Raw genomic sequence first — 23,050 nt, 5'->3', positions numbered from 1 at the left:
AACCTTAGGTTTGATGTCAGCATCTCCAAAGATGATTGAAACAAACATAAAAACAATTTTAAACAACCTAACAGAAATAAAATTGCCACATGTAATTTGTTCTGTTGGTGTGTCAAGGAGGATTGCTGAACTGACAGACCACACAGGATTCTGCAACTGCAGCATTTCTCTGGTGCAGACCCGTCCTCCAGAAAGGGGTCTTTACCTCAGTCAGCTCTGTAGCACCTCAGCTGATGTTGGCCACTCAGCTCGCCTATGGAGTTTTCACCTGCAAGGAGTCTGGGTGTATTTGACTCTCAGCTCATTGCCAAGGCTCATACAAATGAGTAAATAAAAATGTATCAAAAGAGATACATGATGCACAAAAAGTAAAAAACAGTCAACCTGTTTTGAATCTACCTCTTGAACCTGGTCATAGGATTCTTCCATTGCTCATCCAGCTTTCAGGAAGAAACCAGATACATTGTTAAGAGTTGTTACTGCCTGGGAACTTGGGCATTGAACTAGTCACCTAACAAAAGACTGTCTCTCCAAAAGTATATACATTTTAATATAATGGAGCAGGATAGCACTGGAAAAGAAAGGCTGGAAAGAAGACTGGGTTTTGTCTGCTATAGCTGCCCTTCCTGTGCAGGGTTAAGACTCCATGGCCAGCCTTACTCTCCTGTCATGGGTATTCCATGATGTGCTACCATGGAGGAGCATTAGTGGCTACTCCTGCAGCTGGAGCAGCAAGGAAAGGACGTGTGTCGAGTGCAGTGGTTGACACTGAGTACTCCAACTTCTCTGGGAACAGTGAGAACCTTAGACTCAATGGAGATCCTATGAAATTATAATCAAAGCTTAAAGATTCTAAGTTATCACTGTTGGGGCCACATTTAAGCTTCCAGATAGCTCCAGGCAGGAGAAACAGACTTCTCTGATTAAAATCAGTTTTAAATTTGATGGCATGTTCTTTTCTTTACTGTTAATTTCACTTTTTAAAAGTGAGCTAGAGAGATGACTCAGTACTTGCTGCTCCTTCAGAGAACCCAGGTCCATTCCCAAATGCCTACATGATAACATACAAATGTAGCTCCAGTTCCAGGGGATCTGTGCATGATGCACAGATCACGTGCACATAAAGCACCTACACACATAAAACACAAATCAAGGGGTTTTAAGCTTTATTTATCTTTATGTTTGAGTATTTTGCCAGCATGTATGTATATGTAGTACATGTGTACAGTGCCTGCTAAGGCCAGAAAAGTCCATTGGATCTCCTGAAACCGAGGTTCCATGTAGTTTTGAGCTGCTACATGGGTGCTAGGAACCCAGCCCCAGTCCACTGCTGGAGCATCTGGTCTCCAGCCCCAGGCTCACATCATCATTTCCGCAGAACGATGCTTCTAATGTATTCTTTGGTCTTTCTTCCTTAGTGCCAGAATGATTTCATTTGTACTTTCTGAACTTAGTCTTAATGGCTATGAAGTTGTCTGGTTGTCACTAGGACTCTCTGACAAACGTCTCATGTTGTAATTACCATTCATAGTGGATTCTTCACTATGAGAGAGTGATGTGCAGGAGTGTGAGGCTCTGAAAATGGTCAGAGCTTCACTGCAGTTTGCACAAAACAGAATATAGGAAGGACAGATAAGACAATTTTCTATAAAATGGTAGTTAAATATTATTTATTTAGTGAGCTATGCCATCAATCTACCTCAAAATAAATATTGTGTCTTTCTTACAAGTTTTATGATCTCTGGTCATGGCCCAATGTTGTTGTCTTGACAACCTTGTCCATAGGTCTGACATCTGCTGGGCAGCTGGAATCCATAAGCACCTGTTCCTAATTTTGAGGTTTCAACATTTCACTGGAAACGGTTCAGTTTTCAGTTTTTGATTTTATAGTTCCATTTAAGAAAAGCAAAGGGATGAATTCACAATGCTGTCATCCCCAGAAAGAGAATTACTGTTTGCCTAACACGTTCTTGCTAATATCAAAATGCTAGTTATAAACTCTTTGTTCCTCTACCTTATTTCTAAGTAAAAAGAAAGAGAGAAAGAAAGAAAGAAAGAAAGAAAGAAAGAAAGAAAGAAAGAAAAAGAAAGATTGTTATCTCAGACCATTCCACAAAGTAAAATAAGCCTCTATTACAAGGGTATCTGGTCCACAGAAGTAAACGCCAACAAGCAGGAAAGTTACATACAGGAAAGTAAGTAGCCCTTGGATTCTAGATACTAACAACATTATTAGTAAGTGGCCCATGGATCCTAGATACCAATGACGTTATTAGTAAGTTGGCCTTTGGATTCTGGATACCAATGACGCTAGTAATAACTAGAGCCCTCCTGTTACAAGTGGGCGTTGCATGTTTGAAGCATGCTATTGTGGATAAATTAACATGTTGGTTGGAAAGAAGGAAGGGCACAAAGTGCTTCCAGGGACGGGCATCATGGAGTAGGACTGTTAAGTGCAGGAGATCCCGTGTCTGCATGCTCTACCTTTGGAGCTGAGAACCACATGAGTCTGCATGTGTGCCTGATGCAGCTGAGGACCTGGTTTATCTTTCTGACACAGCCACATTGGCCAGGGACCACAATAGTCCAGTGTGCCTACATCATTTTGTGGGAGACTGGTATTAGAAGCATTTGTTGGGTGGTGGTGGTGGTAGTGGGAGCGGGCAACAATTACTCTTTGGTATAAGTCACAATAAAGTGACCATAGATATTTTTCTTAATTTATCAAATGGAAAATATATTTTCAAACAATAAGGAGCAGTAGAAACACATACTTTCTTGTATCTATATGGCTAGTAAGAAAATGTTAGTTTTGGATCCACCAAAACAAACTCTTTTGTTCAGAAAGCAAGTATCTACATCAAATCTAGCCATAGAGCAGCACTTACTTAAAGCCTCCATTTGGCCTGTGCACGCACAGCCTCCTGGGAAGCGCAGACTGACAGACAGGTAGATCTTAAATACGTATGTTACAAGTAAGTCTTGCTAGCAACAGTTCATCACAATATATAAGATCCATCAGTGTGTTTGTTTGTTTGTTTGCTTGCTTCTTTCTGTTTGGGGTTTTTCTTTGTTATCTTTGAGACAGAGCCAGCCTCTAACTAGCGGTACGGTTTAGGTGATCTCAGAACTATACCCAGTTGAGAGCCAGCTGTTTTAATCTGCAAAATGTTCTGTTTCTTCCAAGTCTCTCTGTCCCTTCAGTAGTGTTCTGTCATAGGCAGAGGCTGAGGTTGTCCCTGCCTCTCCCTGGCCCTCATCCTTCAGGTTTTGTCACACTGGCTGCCTCTTCTCCTCTCTTTTCCATTCTTTTTCTGTAACTCCCTTCCACATCTCTGTGTGTGCAGAGGACATAAATATGTTCTTGCACACTTGTATATAAGTAAAAGATGCATAAAGAACCTCCCGTTCATTCTTCATATGTTTGCATGTACAATATGAGAAAGTTCCATCTGTCTACCTAACAACTAAGCCATATGGAATTATTTTGTATTTTTCTGCCTCCATTCATGTAGCCACCCATTCTTCAGACTGTCACCTGTTTTAGGCATTGCCTAGTTTGGGAATATTTCTCTTACCCCTCAGTTCAGGATGGCGATCTATATTTGTTTAATTGAACATACTTATTTTTAAGGGTTTGTTTCTCATCCTGTAAGTCTCAGAAATCTGTCTAATCCCCAGCTGTATCCCTGGCATACGCCATTACTCCTGACACACACACTTGGTACTACACACATGCTTGTTACTGTAACCCATGTATTGCAGTTAAAGAACTTTAGTGCACTCCGTGATGCTACTTTGGAAACGGGATATAGTAATATTCTCTGGCCAATTACGGAGGGAGTGAGAGTCCTCTCCTTGTCTACTCTGAGACTGAACTCAAATACTCTGACCAATGAGGAAGAACAACAGAGAATCTTGGGTGGTGCTGGATGAGAACCTGGAGTCACCACATAAGGCATGACCCGGATATGGGTCCCGGGGGAGCCCATATCTTTCTGTCATGCCTGCCACTACAAAAGCTTCACACACAGAGTAGTCAGAGTCACAGTTTCTATATATATTCCTCTTCACTTGATACAGTCCTACTCTCAAACTTTATCTCCAAGGTTACGTTTTCCATTCCTCGTGGTCATGTCTCAGGAGCTGCTAGAGCATACTCTACTGATCAGAGCACAGCGTGGGACCTAGAGAACACACGAGAGACACAGTCTCTGGTCTCCAGAAGTCACTCCTAACACAAAAGCAGTTGCATCCAGCAGGGCACCTTGTGTTTCTTTGCTGTTTGATAATTGAGGTATTTTATTTATTAGGGCCAGTTTCTTTTAAAGTGGGGGAGGGGCTTTAATAGTTAAGAACTAGAAAAGCAGTCACTGTTGTCACTGTCTCTAAAACTGACATTGTAATTTGAGTTCTGTATTAAAGGCAAAGGAATGCCAAGGTAGCCGTGGATCCCCGTTGCTGGAGTTGGCTGGATGGCGCCTTCCTTATGTCAGTAGTTGGAGCTTGACTATGCGCCATTCGTAATGCTGCCTTTAGGTTATGGTTTGCTCTGGGTTGGATTAATTTAACATGAAAATGATCGACTGAAAGAACTTTGTGTGAGCCCAGAATCATGTGCAAGTCTTCACACTTGGAGTGTGATACCTAAACTTCTAAGCCACAGTGTTCATGAGCGCAGGCTATGATTTCGAGCACTTAAGTCACGAAGTGTGCCGTTGCACTAGCAGACAGTGTGAATCTTGGTTGTTAAGGATGAGACGCTGCTCGTTAATTGCTGTCAGTGAAGTCAGTGTGACCAGAGTTGGTGTTAGTTCTGTTCACAGGGTGAAGCTGTGAGTAAAAGGTAAAAAATATTCTTACTGTGCTGAAGTAGTGTGAGGAATTCACAACGCGTTTCTTTTTGAAAAAGTACTGTATGCTGTGTTACAAAATGTAACCAAAATTCTCTAAGTCATTCTTCTTTAATACCTATTTGTTCCAGTGTTTGCTACTGTACAGATGACTGTAGAGGGGGAGTGTGTGTGTGTGTGTGTGTGTATGTGTGAGCGCGTGTGTGTGACAAGCACAGTTTGGTGACTTTGATCCCGCCATGTGCCTTTCACTGTTCTTAATGCAGTGATGACTTCCAGAACTTCATCTACTGTGTCTGGAAACTACACACTCACAGCCAGTCAAAAATAACGGAAGTTCTCTGAAGAGTGAGATGACCTAGAGTAAACCGACCCTTGTGTACCAGTTTCTTCATTGACGATTTTATGTACACATTTAATAGGTTATGAAAATTATAAACCAACAAATGAGATCTAGAAAGAAGTTTAACCCACCAAACGTGAATACATTCTTCAGTTATAATGACAAGAGCACAAAGTTTCCCTTCTATACCAAGAAAACTGTGGTAAAAGTAGTGGCCATGTGTGAATTTTATAAAATGTATACTTAGATGTGTATATCGTAATTCCATCACATATGACCCCAAGTTTTATTATTCAGAGACTTTGTAATCTGTATATATGCTTTTAGAAGGATCTCTTGGGTTTTTAAAAATGGGTTGAGGTTTAGGGATGTAGCTCAGTTGTTAAATGTTTTGGGGGGCACAAATGACGACAATTTCAGTTCAGACCTTGGAACCTAACCAGAAGCAGCACATGGTAGTGCATGCACATCAGCAATCCCAGGACCGGGAAAGCGGGACAGGCAGATCTCTAGGCTCAGGTATCAGACCACAAGCTCCAGCCTCTATAAGTACATGTGCATATGAGCACATACATGTGCATGTATACATACACAGGCATGTGCTCATACATACCCAAATAGTCTGATACCAGTTAAATTCTGGTTGGTACTGAGAAATATATATATGACATTTATATATATTTTTTTTTTTTTTAAATAATTACCCAACTAATACTATCCTAGGATCTGAACCAAATCCAAAGTGCAAGAATTAAACACATTGAGATATGGACAGAAAACACCTCTAGTTGCAATGGTGCATGCCTTTGATCATAACACTTTTGAGGCAGGTGTACCCTTGTGAGTTTGTGGCCAGCCTGGTCTACATAGCAAGTCTGAGGACATCCAGGGCTATGGAGAGAGACCTTCTCTCAAATATTCAAAAAAGGTACAAAGATAAATATTTGTATCATTTGAGTATTTAAAAACAAACAAACAAACAAAAAAAAAAACCAAAGTGTCTAGTGATGCTAGGAAGCTTCACCAAAAAGTGTATCTTACCTGCCTGCTATAGAGCAGAGCAGACAATGAGATCTGCATCTTTCTGGTCTAGATCATAACAGAGCCAAGAAGGGTCATGGCCCAAGTAGACTGTAAGGTAGAGCATGGGTTTCTCCATTGCGTGTAACATTTCTGAAATGGTTAACATTAATATTTAATTTAGAAAGGGAAAGTGTGTGCTTAAAGCGTTTTACTTTTGTTGTAAGTGTGACTATCTGATAAATTGTGGTTTAGAGCTTTAATCTGATTACAAACTTCTTCTTATAGGCATGGCTAGGTAGAAAATATTGTGTGGGAATTTTAATCTAGTTCTATCTAGCACATTATTACGTGAAAAGGACGTGCCTAAGAGCACTTTGATGGCACTCAGAATACAAGAAGCTCACAGAATTAATTAACCCCTTCCATTTCCATTAATACTGCTCTTGGTACCTTTCCCCTAGTTGCCCTACAGATAAAGGAAGTCATCTAGAATGTTTCTAGAGAGCCAGGCCTCCAGCCATATTCATTACATCGTGGGCCCCAACCCCTACCTGGGTGTGGTCCTGAGAATGCATCTATGGACAAATTTGTATCAAGGGAGCACCCATTCACAAGACTTTTTTAGGAGGGTTAAACAGAGTTGCTTTTGTTTTCTAGAAGGAATTGTGGCTTAAAAAGGAAAGATAAAGCAGAGACCATAAGCAAAAGGAAACATAGACAGAAAACAAGGCCTAGCAAATGGAACTCAGAGTTTTCTTAGGATCACATCTACTTTGCAGAAATACCTCAGAAGCAGTAAATTCCTGTGCTGCTTTATGTAGCTCGAGGAGCTGCTTTGTTCTGAGGAGCAATGCTCGAGCATGAGAGCCCTCTCCAGTCAGCTTATTGAGCAGGTTCCCGGCTCCCTCCTTCTTTGCTTTGTAAGATAGCAAGAACTGTGTTGTCCCTAAGTCTGTGTCCTTGCCTCGGCCTTGCTGGTTTAGCTGTCCTGAAACTTGCAGTTCTAAATTTATGATTTGGTTGCGGTTCCCTAGAAAATTCCACAAGATTTTAGTGTGAGAGGTTGTTAACAATAAAACAAAAGGACTTTGGTGCCTTTGAATGAAATAGTTCTCCTTTCATAACATTTAACTTATGCATAGTTTATTATGTTATTAAATGTAAAGTGGTATTAGGTGAAACTTGTTTTCATTGAAACTACTTTTTGTTTTGTTTGTCCATGGCCCTTTTCAAATCACATTCATACTCAACCAGAGAATTTAAAATCTTAACTTTACCATAAGATTTCTCTGTAGTAGGATGTCATCATTTACAGGAGACTAGGAACTACTTCTCAATTCTGGAACTCTTCCATTGATTTGAGTATTATTTAAGACTCATGTTGACTATACACAAGGCCAGACAGTGGACTCACCAGCTATAGTATGCCTTGTTCTTCAGATGGCTATCACCCTAGGAATGTCCTTTTTAGTTAGTTTATGGCCAGTTGTCTGTTTTTCACTAATTTGTTTAAGGTTGTTTCTTTTCTCTCTGTCTGTCTCTGTTTTTGTCTCTCTCTCTTGTCTCTCTTTGTTTGTCTCTCTCTGTCTCTGTTTCTGTGTCTCTCTCTCCCTGTTTCTCTCCCTGTCTCTCTCTCTCCCTCCCCTCATGCCCCCCCCCATTTCCAGCATCTCACTCTGGGTTCCGCAAGCCTGGCACTCATGATACCATGTAACTACTCCATTAGCCATTAACTTCGTTTTCCTTTAACTTCTCTTGAACACCTTCTAGCACAAACAAGACAGTTAAACTTCACTAAAACTCATGCATCCCAGCCCTAGGGCCACATGAAAATTGCCCGTGGGTTTTGCTGTCCCTCATCATAGTCACAGGATAAGTGTCCCTGGGATCAGGATTATAGCCACCGTGCAACCAGAATGTGACGAGCTCTTTATTACCAGGCAATTTCCTGGCATCAACAGCTTGAGATTTCCTCTTTATTTATTTTTAACATTTTCCTTGCCCTCCATTTCTATTAGGAAGAACATGTTTCCTTTTTTGTGAAGCCTCCCCCTTGTGAGTTTTCCATCTCTCCTTCCCCTGGCATATTTGCTATCCATCTTTCTGGCAATCATCTGCTGTTGCGGCCCGTACTCACGATTGGGGGCCAAAGTGTTGGGACCCGTGCTCTGCCTCAACGCTTTTGGGGCTAAGTGCTCTGGTCAAGAGAGAGAGAGTGGGGCTGCAGGGGAAGTGACGCGAAGAATGGAGACAAGACAGGGTGTGATCAAGTCTCTTACCAAGTCTCTTTTATTGAAGGGAATTCTGAGGTATTTATACGCTCTTGCCACGTGCCCTGTAGGCGCGTGGATACCACGTGCCTTGCAGGTGTTGATATGATGTAAGCCTTACAGGCGTCTATAGCGTGGATAGCATGTGCACTGCGCCTTGCAGGCGTGGCTATCACATGCACCTTGCAGCTGGGGGCAGTAAACAGCAACACAAAATATGTGGGATATCAGAGTGTGCTTCAGCTGTTGTAGGCTATTGAAAACCAAATCTCTTATCAGAGTATATGGTTCCAGATGACTGCAAAGATAATCTAGCCGCTTTCTGCTAAAAGTCAGCTCCCAACAATCTGCAACTTCAAAAATGGCTTTTTGAGAACCACCTGAAAACATGAAGAGTCAGTCTTCTGGGACAAAAAGGCTTGCTCTCCTCCAAACTGCCAAACACACCGAAACAACGTGCATGGCCTTCTCAGTCCTTAAGATGTCCTCCTTTTTGTTCTGTTTGTGCAATGAAAAATGACTTTTTAAAAGGTCCCCTTCAAGTAACTTTTGTTTTCATTCATTGACTCAGAAAATATTCTGTGCTTGCTGCACACGGGGAATATGCTGGATGTAGGAGGAAGCACATCTGTTTCTTGTGACAGACCTAGTGTCTTAGTAGGGAAGGAGGCACAGCAGGTGGCTAAGTAAGAGAAAATGTCCAATTCATGCCTGGCTTACAGAGGAATAAAGAAAAACTGGAACTTCAAAGGAAAGGGGGAGCATTTCAGATAAGGGTGGTACCTAGCATGCACTTCCAGGAAGTGCTTAAGGGCTACCCAGCATGCACTTCCAGGAAGTGCTTAAGGGCTACCCAGCATGCACTTCCAGGAAGTGCCTAAGGGCTACCCAACATGCACTTCCAGGAAGTGCTTAAGGGCTACCCAGCATGCACTTCCAGGAAGTGCCTAAGGGCTACCCAGCAACAGCGTTGGTGATACAGGTGAAGGATTTGTTTGAGGAAGAATGTGGTGATGAGTTTTCTATATGAGTTTAGTTTTTAAATTTTGTTACAATGTTTTTGTGAAATGAATTTAGGACTGTGAACAAAAGCTCTGTACTTTCATGTAGATTCTCACTAGTGAATCCACACTTAACAATACGAAGAGCCACTGTTACAGTCTTACATGGAACAGAGGATGTATACAGTCTTTGAGTAGCAACCTGGGGAACTTAGAAACTGTCTTTTGAAGGACTCTAGTTGTAAGGAATTTGAGATTTTAAATTAAGCCAAAAGAAGCACCAAATGAAAGAACTTGGGTACTTACTGTGCCCAGAATTTCTGATCTGACAAGCCCGTTTTCTATATCTTGAGTTATATGTAGAACAATGCTGCTGACAGGGAATTAGAATAGACAATCCAGACCTGATGGGCAGTGTCCCCACAGGGCAAAGGGGTGGGACTGTACATGGATGGATAGTGCTCATCACAGGGACAGTGGGGACAAAGAATGATGGATGTAGCCAATTATAGCTGGATAGCGCTCATCACAGGGAGAGTGGGGATGAAGAGGGATGGACAGAAGTATGTAGAAAGCAGGATGTGTGGCTGGAGAAATGGCTCAACAGTTAGGAGTGCTGGCTGCTCTTCCAGAGGACCCTCATTCAATTCTAAGCACTCGAGTGGCAGTTTACAGATTATTTATATAACTCCGGTCCTGGGAATTATATAACTCCCAGGAGTTCTAGACTCTAAGGGTGCCAGGCACACATATGGTACATAGATATGCATGCAGGCAAAAACACTCATAAAATAAACATTAAAAAAGGATTTTTTTTTTAAGCAGAATTTTAGTGTTAGTTCATGCTGGTCTCTTAGGCCTTAGCCCCTTGCAGGACACTGCCTCTGAACACATCTGTACAGGAGGCCGTCCTGACTCCTCTCTTCTCACTCTGGCAGAAGTGAGCATCCTGTCCTGCACTGTGTAGTCCTGTACTTACCTCTCCTAATTAGTAAAGTCTCTTAGACTGTGCTCTTGGGTGTTTGATCCCCTATAGTAAATATCTAAGAGGAAACTACATGTGGTATCTTAAAAACTGTCATGAATGTTGCTCCTATAACGTCCAGACTGTCCTAAGAGCTTTGAATGTTTATTCATTTAATCTCAGAGTAACCTTATGCACTGTTAGCATAGACCCCGTTTTGGGCTGAGTCGCTGGATCCTTGAACTACTTACTTATTGGCATTCAAATCTAGGCAGTCTGTTCTGGAACAGACGCTCTGAATCCATATACAGAGCACCTTAACCCGAGAGCCTCATTTCTCATTTTTCAGATACAGTCAAGTCTAGTGAGTGGTAAATTTAAAACAATATATAAAAGTTCTAATCATCCAAGATTGAATATGTCCTTTTAAAAAATTGTCATTGCTAATAAACTTTCTCATTTTTAAAAAAATTTTTAGAGCCAGTCCGAAGATATAAAACCTACCACAGCGATATCTTTAGTACTTCCAGTGAAAGCCCATCTATTATTTCTTCAGAATCAGACTTCAGACAAGGTAAGAGTCGTCAGATGTGAGCAAGGTATCCTTTTAAGAAGCAACTATTATTGTGTTTTAATGTTATTTAATGCCGTAGAATATTTGATTACACCGTGAACCCCGAGATTGTGTTACTTACTAGAAACCCCTGTCTTTGAGTTGTGGTGCTGCTCAGTCTTAGCACACACCTTTAATTCAAGGGCTTTCTGCTCGAATATTGTAATCAGGATTAAATAAAGTCAGCCATAGGTCAAGAGGCAGAGCAAGCAACCAGTTGACAGGACGTAAATGTACAAGTGTTAAGAAAAAAAACATAGAGTAAGAGGGAGTCGGGAGGATAGAAAGGTGCGCAGGAAGTAGAAGGGAGGGACATTCAGTTTGGGGAAGTTTTGTTGCTTTTTATTTTGGTTTCTGGGTTTTTTGTTTGTTTTGTTTTGTTTTGCTTTGTGAGAGAGGGGCATTCTTGCTGGAATGTCAGCTGAGAAGGAAGCTTGCCTGGTGCTTTCTCGGCCTCTGAGCTAGCAGATTTTCACCGCAACATCTGGCTCCTGAGTCTTCATTAGTAAAATCAATGATTGAGGTTTTATTTAAAAAAAAAAAAAAACACAACTTAAACAAAAGTTGTCAAAATGTTACGATTGCAAAATGTTTCCTTTTAAAAGTATTATGTCAAAAAAAAAAGTTTCATAAAACAGTGATAACATTTCATCTTACAGGAAGGAAGTTACTATCTTTAAAAGTTACCATGACTAACCTGGCATGGTGACACAAAGCTTTAATCCTAGTACTGGGGAGGCAGAGGCAGGCAGATCCCGGAGTTCAAGGCCAGCCTGGTCTACAGAGCAAGTTTCAGGATAGCCAGGGCTACACAGAGAAACCCTGCCTCAAAAAGAAACAAATAGCAACAACAAAAACTAACATGGCCCAACCTCAAGACTTGTCTACCCTGCCATTCATTTGTGTGTGTGATTGTGAGTTGTACGAGTTACCTCGGTCGCTAAGTGCCTGAGTTTTAGATGAGACTGCTTTCATGGTTTTATCACTTCTACCATTATTATATTTTTATTCACAATTAGTGAGAAAAAGTGAAGCTTCCAAGAGGTTTGAATCCAGCAGTGGTCTTCCCGGAGTAGACGAAACTGGCCAATCACGACCAAGGTATGGCTTTGGAAAGCACTAATTCACAGGTGGTTGGTTTTGGTTTGGTTTGGTTCTGCCTTGCTTGGTTTGGTTCTCATTAATTACAGTTGGCATGGGATGTCTTAAATTGTCAGTGCAAATAGACATAACAATCCAGGTTAAGGCATGGAGCTAAAAATCTGTGAAAACAGTAAACCTTTGTTTCTAAATTGTAAATCATTGATCTGTACCTTGACAGGCTGGGGTAGCTCAGGTATTCAGTGTGAAGTGGTTGAATAAATAATCAGATCACCACTCTGTGAGCTATTAAGTGAGACGTTAATTATTGATACACTGGTCGGTTTACAGAGGTTCTCTGGCATATTTCTAACTCCTGTTGTAGGGCTGTGTAGTGCTCAGCTCCGTACTGGAGTGCTTGGCAAGTTTCTTATGAGACGGTAGTGTCTGTGTGTGCTAGAGCTGGGTAGTTGTGTTATAGTTAGGTAAAGTTTGATTTATTTAAACTGAAAGAACTCTCAGGCTGGAGAGATGGCTCAGTGGTTAAGAGCACTGACTGCTCTTCCAGAGGTCCTGAGTTCAATTCCCAGCAACCACATGGTGGCTCACAACCATCTTTGTAATGGGACCCGATGCCCTCTTCTGGTGTATCTAAAGACAGCTACAGTGTACTCATATACATAAAATAAATAAACATTTTTTAAAAAAAAGAACTCTCAGACAAGTGCTAGGTGTGTTGATGTATATCATAGTCACATGTACAAAGATGCCTTGCCTTAACACTGAGTGCTTATTTCAAATTTGTAAAATGACACTTGAGATCCAAAATTGGCTTGAAAGTGTACTTATTTCCAAAGCACGAGAACTCTAAACTCGCTGTTTACTGCAGATGCTTCTGATTATAGGAGAATCATCTGGAAAATTTCAAATATTTGTCCCTTAGCTAATGAATCTGCCAGACAATGTTCATACCTGTAAACTATTAATAGACCATGTAATCCTAGCTGTCTGGTTAAAGCAGTTATTCATGGCTATGGTTCAGACAGTGAAGTTCATGTACTAAAATTTACTACTTAATGACCCACAGGTTGTCTTTCACTTCTTTTAAATATTTGTAATATTTTGTCTTTGTAGAAAATAGTTTTCTATTTACATAATGCCATTTAAATTACTACTTTGTTCTGATGAACTCTTTATTATTATTATTTTAAAGCAAGTGGGAGGCAAAGCTGGTTCTATACTCAGTATTACATGCTTTCTTGATGAAACCAAGACATTGGGATGAGCAGTAAGAAGCCAGTGTTAAATTACATCACACTCAGTGCTGAATTGAGGGAGAATTTTTTTTTTTAATTTCCTCCTCTATATGTCTGATTTAGAAAAACAAAATCACCCTTTTTTAGCTTCAGTAAAAGAAGAAATAGAGATAACAACTAGAAAAAACACTGAGATTATATATTAACTCAGATTTCAGCCTGTTACTTAAGGATACATTACTTCAAAACAATTAAGTCACCTTGGAAACTGTCTGTTTTCTCAATAAAGAATCTGAAACCCATGAGTCATGAGACCTAATTTTGATGCTCTGAGTTTTATATAAGGAAATGTGAACATTAGGGATACCTTAATTTGCCAACCCATGTTTTAAGGGTAAACTGTGTTTAGGGGCAGAGGCTCTATCATTGCTCACAGCAACTAATTAGATATAAATATGTGGGAGAGACGTCTGGGACAAGGTGGTCCTACTATGTGCATGTGTTGTCACACAGAAACTGCTGAACTTCTCCTCCTGCCCACGAAGTACTTGCTGACTAAAGTATCTTCAGCGCTCCTAGAGGGGCTTTCCTGGGTATGGGCCACGGTTTCTGATGGCACCCTCACTGTGTCAGCACATGGCCAGGAGCACATGTTCTACGGGTAGCACTGTGTTTTTACATGTTGCATGCATACTTCCTTGTGAGAAACTTTCCATTGCCTTCAGCCAGAGTGAAATGGTGAAACAAAGCCAGTGAGTGCTGCTGACTTCTGCTTTGGGGTGGGGAAGGCAACGGCCGGAAACAGTGAGTCAGGCAGGGCAGGATGGCTAATTTCTGAGCTATCAACAGTGTCTTTTAGTGACTTAAAAAAGATACTGAGAGCCACTTCCAAAGGGCATCTCTTAGCCTGTGTGCTTTAGCTCTTGAAGCAGCATTACACACTGCCTTTTCCCATTGCTCCCTCCATACCTCTGCTGTCTGTGTGACTTTCCTCCTTTCCAAGTATATTAACAAGTACATCAGCAGATAATACACTCATTCTCCAGCAGTGAAATACTTGTCTAGATCTGGAGGTTTTTTTTTTTTTTTTTTTATGTCTTAAATGTTTCAGTTCTTCTTAATGAAATGTTTTACATCTATATTGGAAGAGATAAACTGATAAGTCTCTTTTGCTGTTAAAGTTAGTTCTAGTTAATGAAATCTGCTTAACAAAATGTATTATTTGAGCTACAAAGCATAGACTCAAGTCCTTCCTGCCTTTGACTCTGGGTGAGGTAAACCACAGGATCGTATTCACTCAGTCACTCACTCACTCAGCAGCTGCAGGACACCCAGCACAGAGCAGATACCTTCAGGTATCAGAAGCACAGCTGTGAACTGCACACAAAAACAGCTCACCCTAGAGAATGCTAGAGATGAGAACCAGCCATCCGTGGGAAGTAGGAAGCAGCACTCTGCAGAGCAGCAGGCTTGTCAGAAAGTGGTTTCTGAATCCTGCTTTATGTGCTAGTGTGATCAGAGCAGGTGTCCTTCAAGGGGTGACACTGAGTATAAAAGTCAAGCGAAGGAGAGGGAGGGGTGGTCAGGTGCAGAGGTGCCGAAGTAGGGGAGGTTGCTGGGTAGTTTTATGTCAGCTTGACGCAAGCCACCGCAGTTAAGAAAGTGCCTCCTTAAGACTGGGCTAGAGGCAAGCCTGTAGGGCATCTTCCTAACTAGTGATTGGTGGAGAAAGGTCCAGCCTATTGTGGGTGATGTCATCCTTGGGCTAGTGGTTTTTGGGTTCTATAAGAAAGTAGAGTAAGCAAGCCAGTAAGCAGCACTCTGCATGGCCTTTGCATCTGCTCTGGCCTCCAGGTTGCTGCTCTGTTTGAGTCCCTGTCCTGACTTCCTTCAGTGATAGACTATTCCCCCCCTGGCTTTGGGTCATGGTGTTCCAGCACAGCAATAGCAATTTTAACTATTGAAAGGGTGACATGTCATCTTTCCTGTAATAGTGAAAAAGCAGTAAGCCCGCAACAAAATGAATAAAGGATATTGTACACTAGGGACAGTGGCCAAGAAATCAGGGCCCCAGTGAGTGAGTGCGTCACAGATGCTAAGGTAAGGACTCTACATGTTAGGGTAAGCCAACATTACAGTGTCCTGTTGCATGATGGGAAGAGCAGAATGGCAGTCGGAAAGTCGCTAATGCAGATGGTGTAGACTGATGCTGGAGGAAAGCCAGATGTGGCTCTTACAGGCTGTGCCTTCAGGATTCAGTACATAATGAAATTGGTAGTTTATAAGGAAGGGGAAATAAGAATGACTCTTAAGGTTGTGTCCTTAGCAACCAGGAAATAATTGCAAGCATGTTAGACATAGGAAGAAAATTAAATGGCTTTGGTTTGGAAACATTGAACCAAAGTGTATGTTAATATCCAAGTAGGGCACTTGCATTGCTTGTTGTTTTAGTGAGAAAAGAAAGAAAATGTCACCTGTTCAGAGGAGAGAGTATTGGAGCTTTAAAAGACAAGAGAGTCAGTGCTGAGGTGGGGCTCAGGGAGGCCAGGGAGCCTGGCTCTGTACTTTGATGGCTGATGAGGTCATACGCAGAGACTGATTGTGGAGATTCCACACAAGGTAGGACATGAGGAGAATCATGAGAGGAATGTCAGTGCCTTGAGCCAGTAGGAGTCAGTGACTTATCTGACTGGGGAGTTTGGAGCACAGTAAACAAAATAAGACTATAGAGACTATGGAAGAGCAAAAGCCATGACTTCTGAAGCCACATGATTGTCTGCTGAAGAAGAGAGGGGAGGGGGTCAGAGGTTAGAAGAGTCCCCATATCCACATACCATAGCCGTGATTTGTGATGGGAAAAAACCCTGAGTCAGACTGACATCTCTAATGAGTGAAGCGAGTGAACAATGGAGCGGAAACCACCTAGAACACTGGCTGTCCCTCCTGTCTTGTGCTCACAGGGAGCTGGCTGTTTGAAAAGGAGGCAGAGGTCTGGAGGCTGGAATAAGAACTAAGCATAGGGGTTGAGGAGACAGTTCCAGAGCCAAGTGTCTGCAGTGCAGGCTCAGGGACCCAAGTTCTATCCCAAGGGTCCCTGACAAAAGCCAAGCGTGGCACAGGCTTGGATCTCTGGGGCAGACACAGGTAGATCCAGGCTCACTGGTCAGCCAGCCTCGCTGATTAATCAGCCAAGCCTGGGTTCTGTCCAGAGCCTGTGTCTCAAAAACAAAGATGGACAGCTCCTAAGGAACAATACCTGAGGCTGACCTTTGACCTTCACCCACACGTCTACATGTACTCACACAGATGAAAATACAGGAAGTAAGCAAAATTCAAGGCATAGGTCTATAGGAAGAAAACAGCCCCCGACTGAGAGAACTACAGGGAAGGCATTACTTCTGAGGACTCAGGTGTGCTCCTCAGGAGGGACTAGGGGTGTTTGTGGAAGTCTCAGTCCATAGGCAGTCTGGACATCTTGGGCCTGGCCTCCCCTCCCCTCCCCTCCCCTCCCCTCCCCTCCCCTCTCCTCCCCTCTCCTCCCCTCTCCTCCCCTCTCCTCCCCTCTCCTCCCCTCTCCTCCCCTCTCCTCCCCTCTCCTCTCTCCTTCTCTCTTTTTTTCTTCTCTTTTCTAGGAGATGTGACGAACCAGATTCAAAGACCAAAGATCAGAACAATGATTCTCTGATCCCTCTTTTCTCTCTGGAAATTACAAATTATCATTTTATCAGGGACTGGACAAACGTATAATATAACAAATATTATATAAATGGATATATAATTTATAAAAGATTGTATATATTATTTCTCTTACCACGCCATACTGTATAATACTGACTCAGGTTCAATTCCGAGGATCCACATTTATAAAAATAAATATGTCTTAAGAAATAGTAAGTAAATGTTTACATTTCTGATACCTTACTTACCATGGAATTTCCTGCATTGTAGCTTGAAACAGCTGTTTTTTCTTTTTTGCCAGACTTTATTTTTCTGTTTCTCTTTTCTCTAAACTAGACAATATGAGACATCCCTTGAAGGCAACTTGATCAATCAGGAGATGATGCTGAAGCGACAAGAGGAAGAAATGATGCAGCTGCAAGCCAGGATGGCGCTCCGCCAGTCACGGCTGAGCCTGTACCCAGGGGACACAGTCAAAGCTTCCATGCTCGACATCTCTAGGGACCCGCTGAGGGAAATGGCCCTGGAGACAGCCATGACCCAGAGAAAGCTAAGGGTGAGGCTGTTCTGTGTCCAGGCTTGCTCTTTGATGATCAGTAGTCGGTTTCCTTCAGTGGAACCTCCACAGATCAGCTACCCATCATGTGTTAAATACCTTCTCACACATGTTCCTGTCCAAGACCCTGGCTAAACTCCGTGGGTCACAAGGAATAGGCTTTTAAAAAGATCTGAAAGTAGAAGGAGTACTGGTTGTGCAGAGGACGGGGGCTGAGGAGGGGACAGAAGAGAGTAATGGACCGTGGTTCTGGCCAGTCTACATCATATACTGTGTTGTGATGAAACCTGGCTTTTTTTTGTTTTTTTTTTTTTTTTTTTTAATTAATACATGCTAATCAGAGCTGCTATAGATATCCTAAAGATGCTTGTAAGTGGGATTGAGATTCCAAATTAGATCTCATTGGGATGAGATGTCTTGTGTGATATTAAAGTCAATATTTACCACCTTATATTACTTCAATTTCAAAATACCATTGGGTGGATTTAGAGTGGCTTAACTGCTTTTATGACTTATATGTGCCCTTGGTATAGCTGTCCATGTCTATACTCTTTACATTCAAGAGATTAAGTCAGGGGGATCATGACTTTGAGATTAGCCTGGGTGACATAGAAATTCTGTGGTAACAGCAAGATCATATCTTTAAAAAAGAAACGTACGTGTAATTCCCAGCATGGTATATTGTCCTTTTAGTCTCAGGAGGTTGAAGCAAGCTCATTGTCTAGCATGAGAAGAATGTCTGGGCAGCAGAGCAAGCCCATCTCAGGAGAAACACTTAAACAAAAACATGAGTAACATACATATGATCTTTGAGGGAAGCTGGCTTTATTCAGTATAACAGAGAGCTACTTTTTTATAGTAAGAAATCCATTAGCCCATAAATCAAGAGATGAGCTATGGAGTTCACAATTAGGTCAGAAGAGGAATGTTTTTTAAGTACATTCCATATCTCTGCTCAGCCATTCAAAGAGTCTTGATACTTACTGAGTCTAGTTTTCTGTAAAATTCTATCGCCATCAGCATTATCAGTAGCTTCATCTTACGTGTATGAGTGTTTTCCATGCATATGTGTCTGTGCACACATGCATGCCTAGGGCCTGTAGAGGACAAAATACCACATTGAGTCCCCTAGAACTGAAGCTTCAGAGGGTTATGGGCTGCCACATGGGTACAGAAAAACTGAGCTGCAGTCCCCTAAGGAAGCAGCCTGTGCTGACAGCCAAGCCCTTTCTCCAACCCTCTGAGTCTCTCAGAGATGATGGGACTAACGCCAAGCCTCAGGTTCTCACCACAGTATTGAAGGCATGAGGGAAGATGCTGCACCTCACATTTTGATCAGGGATGACTTTTCCATTTGCAGTATTCTCCTTTATAAGTACTAGACCGTGAACATAACAGTGAACTTGGACTTCTTTCTCAAGGAGTACTGTGAACATTTCATCACCCTAATGTTTTCTATGTGGAATTAATTCCTTAGACACTGTACCATGCCAAAGTTTTAGACTGACAATAAAACATAAGTAAATGTATTCTAAGCTAAATGGAAGAAATTTAATGAAAGTTTGCCAGTTAACTATTATAACCAAACCTGAATCAAAATGAGGTGGTAAGTGGGATGCCAGACAATACAGTACGGGCTCCAAGTGTGATGATTTTATACAAGCACGGAGGGGACTCACATGCACAGACCTTTTCCCCACGCCTTAGTTTCAGACACGCACATGAGTATGTATACACACAGAGGTGCACACACCACAAAAGCCTCTGCATAAAGCATGCTCCACTTCTGTTCAAAGCAAAACCTAGTGTCCTCTGCTGAAAGTTCCTACATGTGTTTTGCAGCCCCTCATTTTGATGTGTGATTTGTTATTATTGCACTGTTGCCTTTTAAAGAATGACCTAGGATAAACAGTAGAAATGATTTATTCTGCTTATTATGACTTACAGAATTTCTTTGGCCCCGAGTTTGTGAAGATGACAGTCGAGCCATTTGTATCTTTGGACTTGCCACGATCTATCCTTGTGAGTAGTAACTCCAGCTTCTGTCCCTCTTAGGAAATGTATCTAGTGATTCTCTAAAGCAAGACTAAGTGGTCAAGTGCTTCTTTTGATAAATACCGTCATTTTTTTTTTTTTTTCAGTTGCAGACTAAGAAGGGGAAGAATGAGGACCAGCGGAGGAAAGTGAACATAATGCTTCTGAGCGGGCAGAGACTGGAGCTTACCTGTGACACCAAGACCGTCTGCAAGGACGTCTTTGACATGGTTGTGGCGCACATCGGCTTGGTGGAGCACCATTTGTTTGCTCTCGCCACCCTCAAAGGTATCTCTCGATGTTTTGATTCAGAGTTTGCAATGGAAAACATGTCACCAAAATAATGTCCTGTACCTCTTACCAAGCCAGGATTCATTCAGGGAAAGAATAGTTAAATAGGCAGTTCAGTCGGCACTGAGAAATAGAAGGGACTTAGGGACTTTCCCTGGTTTCATTCATTGTGTTTGCTTTTTATAATGCTTGTGCTTTAAAAATGAATAATTCATTCTGTAGAGTCACCCATTAAGTGTGCAATTAGTGCTTTTTTTTTTTTTTTTTTTTTTTTTTTTTAAATCCTGGTTTAAAATAAAAGTAGCCCCAGGGGGATGGAAAGAGCTAGGACCTAGCTCTAGGGCTTACCCTCAGCCCCACCCTCACCCCCACCCAGGACTGGCCAGATGGTGTTGTCTACCGAAGGATATTTTTGAGACAGATCTCTGTTTATTTCCTAAGCATTCTGTACAAATGAGGCTTCGTAGACTAGCCATTCAGTTAGTAAACGATAGCTAATACTTACTGCAGACCTGTGCTCTAAGGGTTGCCTTCCAGAGCCCTTCATTTTGTCATTTGATTTTTATAACAGCCTATAGTGCAGAATCCAGCATTATCCTGATCTTACGGACAGGGAGATTGATGTCTGGGGTGGAAGAGGAATTTATTCTCACAGGCAGTAAAGATGTGACTGGGACCTCAGTCCAGGTCTGCCTGTCTCTGCCTGGTTTTGAAAAGGCCGATCCCCACTGAACCCAGCCATACGCAGTGCCTCAGCCCCTGTTGTGCTTCTGTCAGACCCTGTTCTTTTTTTTAATACATTCAACAGAAATGAAGACATCAAAGGAAAACTCTTCATGCTTTCTGAATGCCTTTCTCATTCTGTTTCAGAGAATGAATATTTCTTTGTTGATCATGACTTAAAATTAACCAAAGTGGCCCCGGAGGGATGGAAGGAAGAGCCGAAGAGAAAGGGCAAAGCCTCAGTTGACTTTACGTTGTTTTTCCGAATTAAATTTTTCATGGATGATGTTAGTCTGATACAGTGAGTGCATAAGGGTTTCTCTCTTGGTCTTTCTGGGATGCTCTACTGACCTCTAACCTGCTGGCACCGAACCCCTTGATATGGATCCAGGATGATTTTTTTCTTCATTTAAAAGAAATGCAGTGGTCTTCCTTTATCCATGGTTTTACTACCTCCAGTGCAGTCACTAGTGCTCATCCATGATCAGAAACTACTCTGGAAAATTCCATCCACAAAAAGTTCTCATTCATCTCAAGTTATGTAGAGTTCTGAGTGTTTCGATGAAATCTGCCACCCTTTTAAATGCTGCCGAGGGCACGAGCTGTCCCTTCATCTGTCCCTTCATCCTGGGTACCCGTGCCATGTTCACCTTCTGCCCGTTAATTGCTTAACTGCCTCATGTCATCAGTTCAACGACACTGCTGTGCTCGTGTTCATGAAGCCACTGCTTTTGGAGTGGTGACTGGCAGCTCGGGAAGGCCAGGGAGCTGTAGGGTGCTTCCATAAAGGGAGCAGGGAAAAGCTCTTGACTTAGTAAGGAATCGAGACACTCTGTGAGACTGCGAGTTCCAAGTTCCTCTTACTGCACCTAAACTGTAAGTTAGCCTTTACCTAGCAAGTATGCGCTTAGAAAAATGCATTGTACAAGGTCTGGTGCTTTTCACACTTCAGGCATTTGTACAGCTTGTGGAATGTTTGTATGGCCTGCAAACAAAGGTGCTGTCAGTATTGCCCTTAAACAATTTCTTTTTTTCAATATTTTTTTTATTGAAAAATAAATAAATTCTGATCACATTTTGCCCTCCCTTACCTCCCGAAATCCTCTCTACTTACTCAGCTCCTCCCCGCCTTCTAGAATAACAAAGCAAATAAACAAGAAAAGAAAGAAACCTACACAGGGACCCACCAAACCAGAAAGCAAAGTACACAAGCAAATGACCAATAAGACAAAATTAATAAATAAACAAATAAAATTTAAAAAGCCCAAACCAAAGCAAAATGAGACAGAAGGTTTACAAACTACCAGTGAATTGGGTTTGTGTTGCCCACCTATCAGGCTTGAACCTGTGCAGGGCCTATATGTGCTGCCAGTCTCTGTGCACCAGTCCTGTGTCGTGTATGCACAATGCTGTTTTCCCCCAGTCATTCATCTCACGGTCTTTTCCCTGCTCTACCACATAGTTCCCTGCACCCCAGGGCAGGCTTTGGTGGAGACATCCCTTCTAGGACCGAATGCTCCAAAGTCTCTAACTTCTGCTCATTATCCTGCTAGTCAACCTCTCCCTGCTAGTTCCCATTTACTGCGAGAAGAAGCTTCCTGGTGATGGCCAAGTGAGGCAGTGTTCAAACTCATTCTTCTTTGAGTGCCCTAGAACAGCTTAATGACAACCATAGTTAGAAACAGTGCCTATGATCAAAGTCCTCCCAAGGTTCCACCTCAAAAGTCAAGATATCTGTGCACATCTGTATTTTAACAGACACAACCTAACCTGCCATCAGTATTACCTTCAGCTGAGAAAAGACCTTCTGGAGGAGAGGGTGCACTGTGATGATGAGGCAGCCCTGCTCCTCGCGTCCTTGGCTCTCCAGGCAGAGTATGGAGACTATCAACCAGAGGTAGGCTTGCTCTTTCTGTGCCAGATGAAGGAGGTATTGGTAAATTTGTTCCTTTTCTACCTGTTTTGTTTTGCTTTGCTTTCCTTTCCTGCTGGCGATCAAAACCAGGGCATACCGGACAAGCATTTCCCACAGAGTTACATCTTCTGCCTTTACCCTGTTCTTAGCAAAATCATAGCTGACCTTATGATGATCTTAAACTCCTCTGGTTCCTCAAAGTGCCTTGGCTCACCACACATAAACTTATCACATACTTGGGCTCTGGTTTTTCCATTTAAAATTGTCTTGTTTTGGAGGTTAGGGCTAGGTAGCTCCAGTTCCTCCATCCCCATGTTCTAAACAACAAAGAGACTCAGTAGAGGACGTATTGATCAAGCATGGGCTGGAGGGACCTTGCCGTCCACACAGATCCACACAGTGGCAGGCTGTGAACCAGGCAGAGGTCACAGTACTAAGAACCATGTTCAA

At 42.1% G+C, this 23,050-nt stretch overlaps 1 protein-coding gene across 1 annotated transcript in view; it reads left to right on the top strand.

The window, feature by feature from the left end:
* Window positions 1-23,050, top strand: part of Ptpn13 (protein tyrosine phosphatase non-receptor type 13) — a 167,167-nt gene that overhangs the window by 74,509 nt on the left and 69,608 nt on the right. Inside the window, 7 exon segments of the mRNA XM_076926338.1 lie at window positions 10,933-11,028; window positions 12,087-12,168; window positions 17,418-17,637; window positions 19,585-19,659; window positions 19,779-19,959; window positions 20,833-20,986; window positions 22,444-22,582. Of these exon segments, the coding sequence (XP_076782453.1) occupies window positions 10,933-11,028; window positions 12,087-12,168; window positions 17,418-17,637; window positions 19,585-19,659; window positions 19,779-19,959; window positions 20,833-20,986; window positions 22,444-22,582 (947 nt within the window).

Source organism: Arvicanthis niloticus, chromosome 27 (assembly GCF_011762505.2).
Source record: "Arvicanthis niloticus isolate mArvNil1 chromosome 27, mArvNil1.pat.X, whole genome shotgun sequence".
Lineage (NCBI taxonomy): Eukaryota > Metazoa > Chordata > Mammalia > Rodentia > Muridae > Arvicanthis > Arvicanthis niloticus.
Note: the sequence above shows the minus strand (reverse complement) of the source record. Positions and strands in the feature narration are given on the sequence as shown.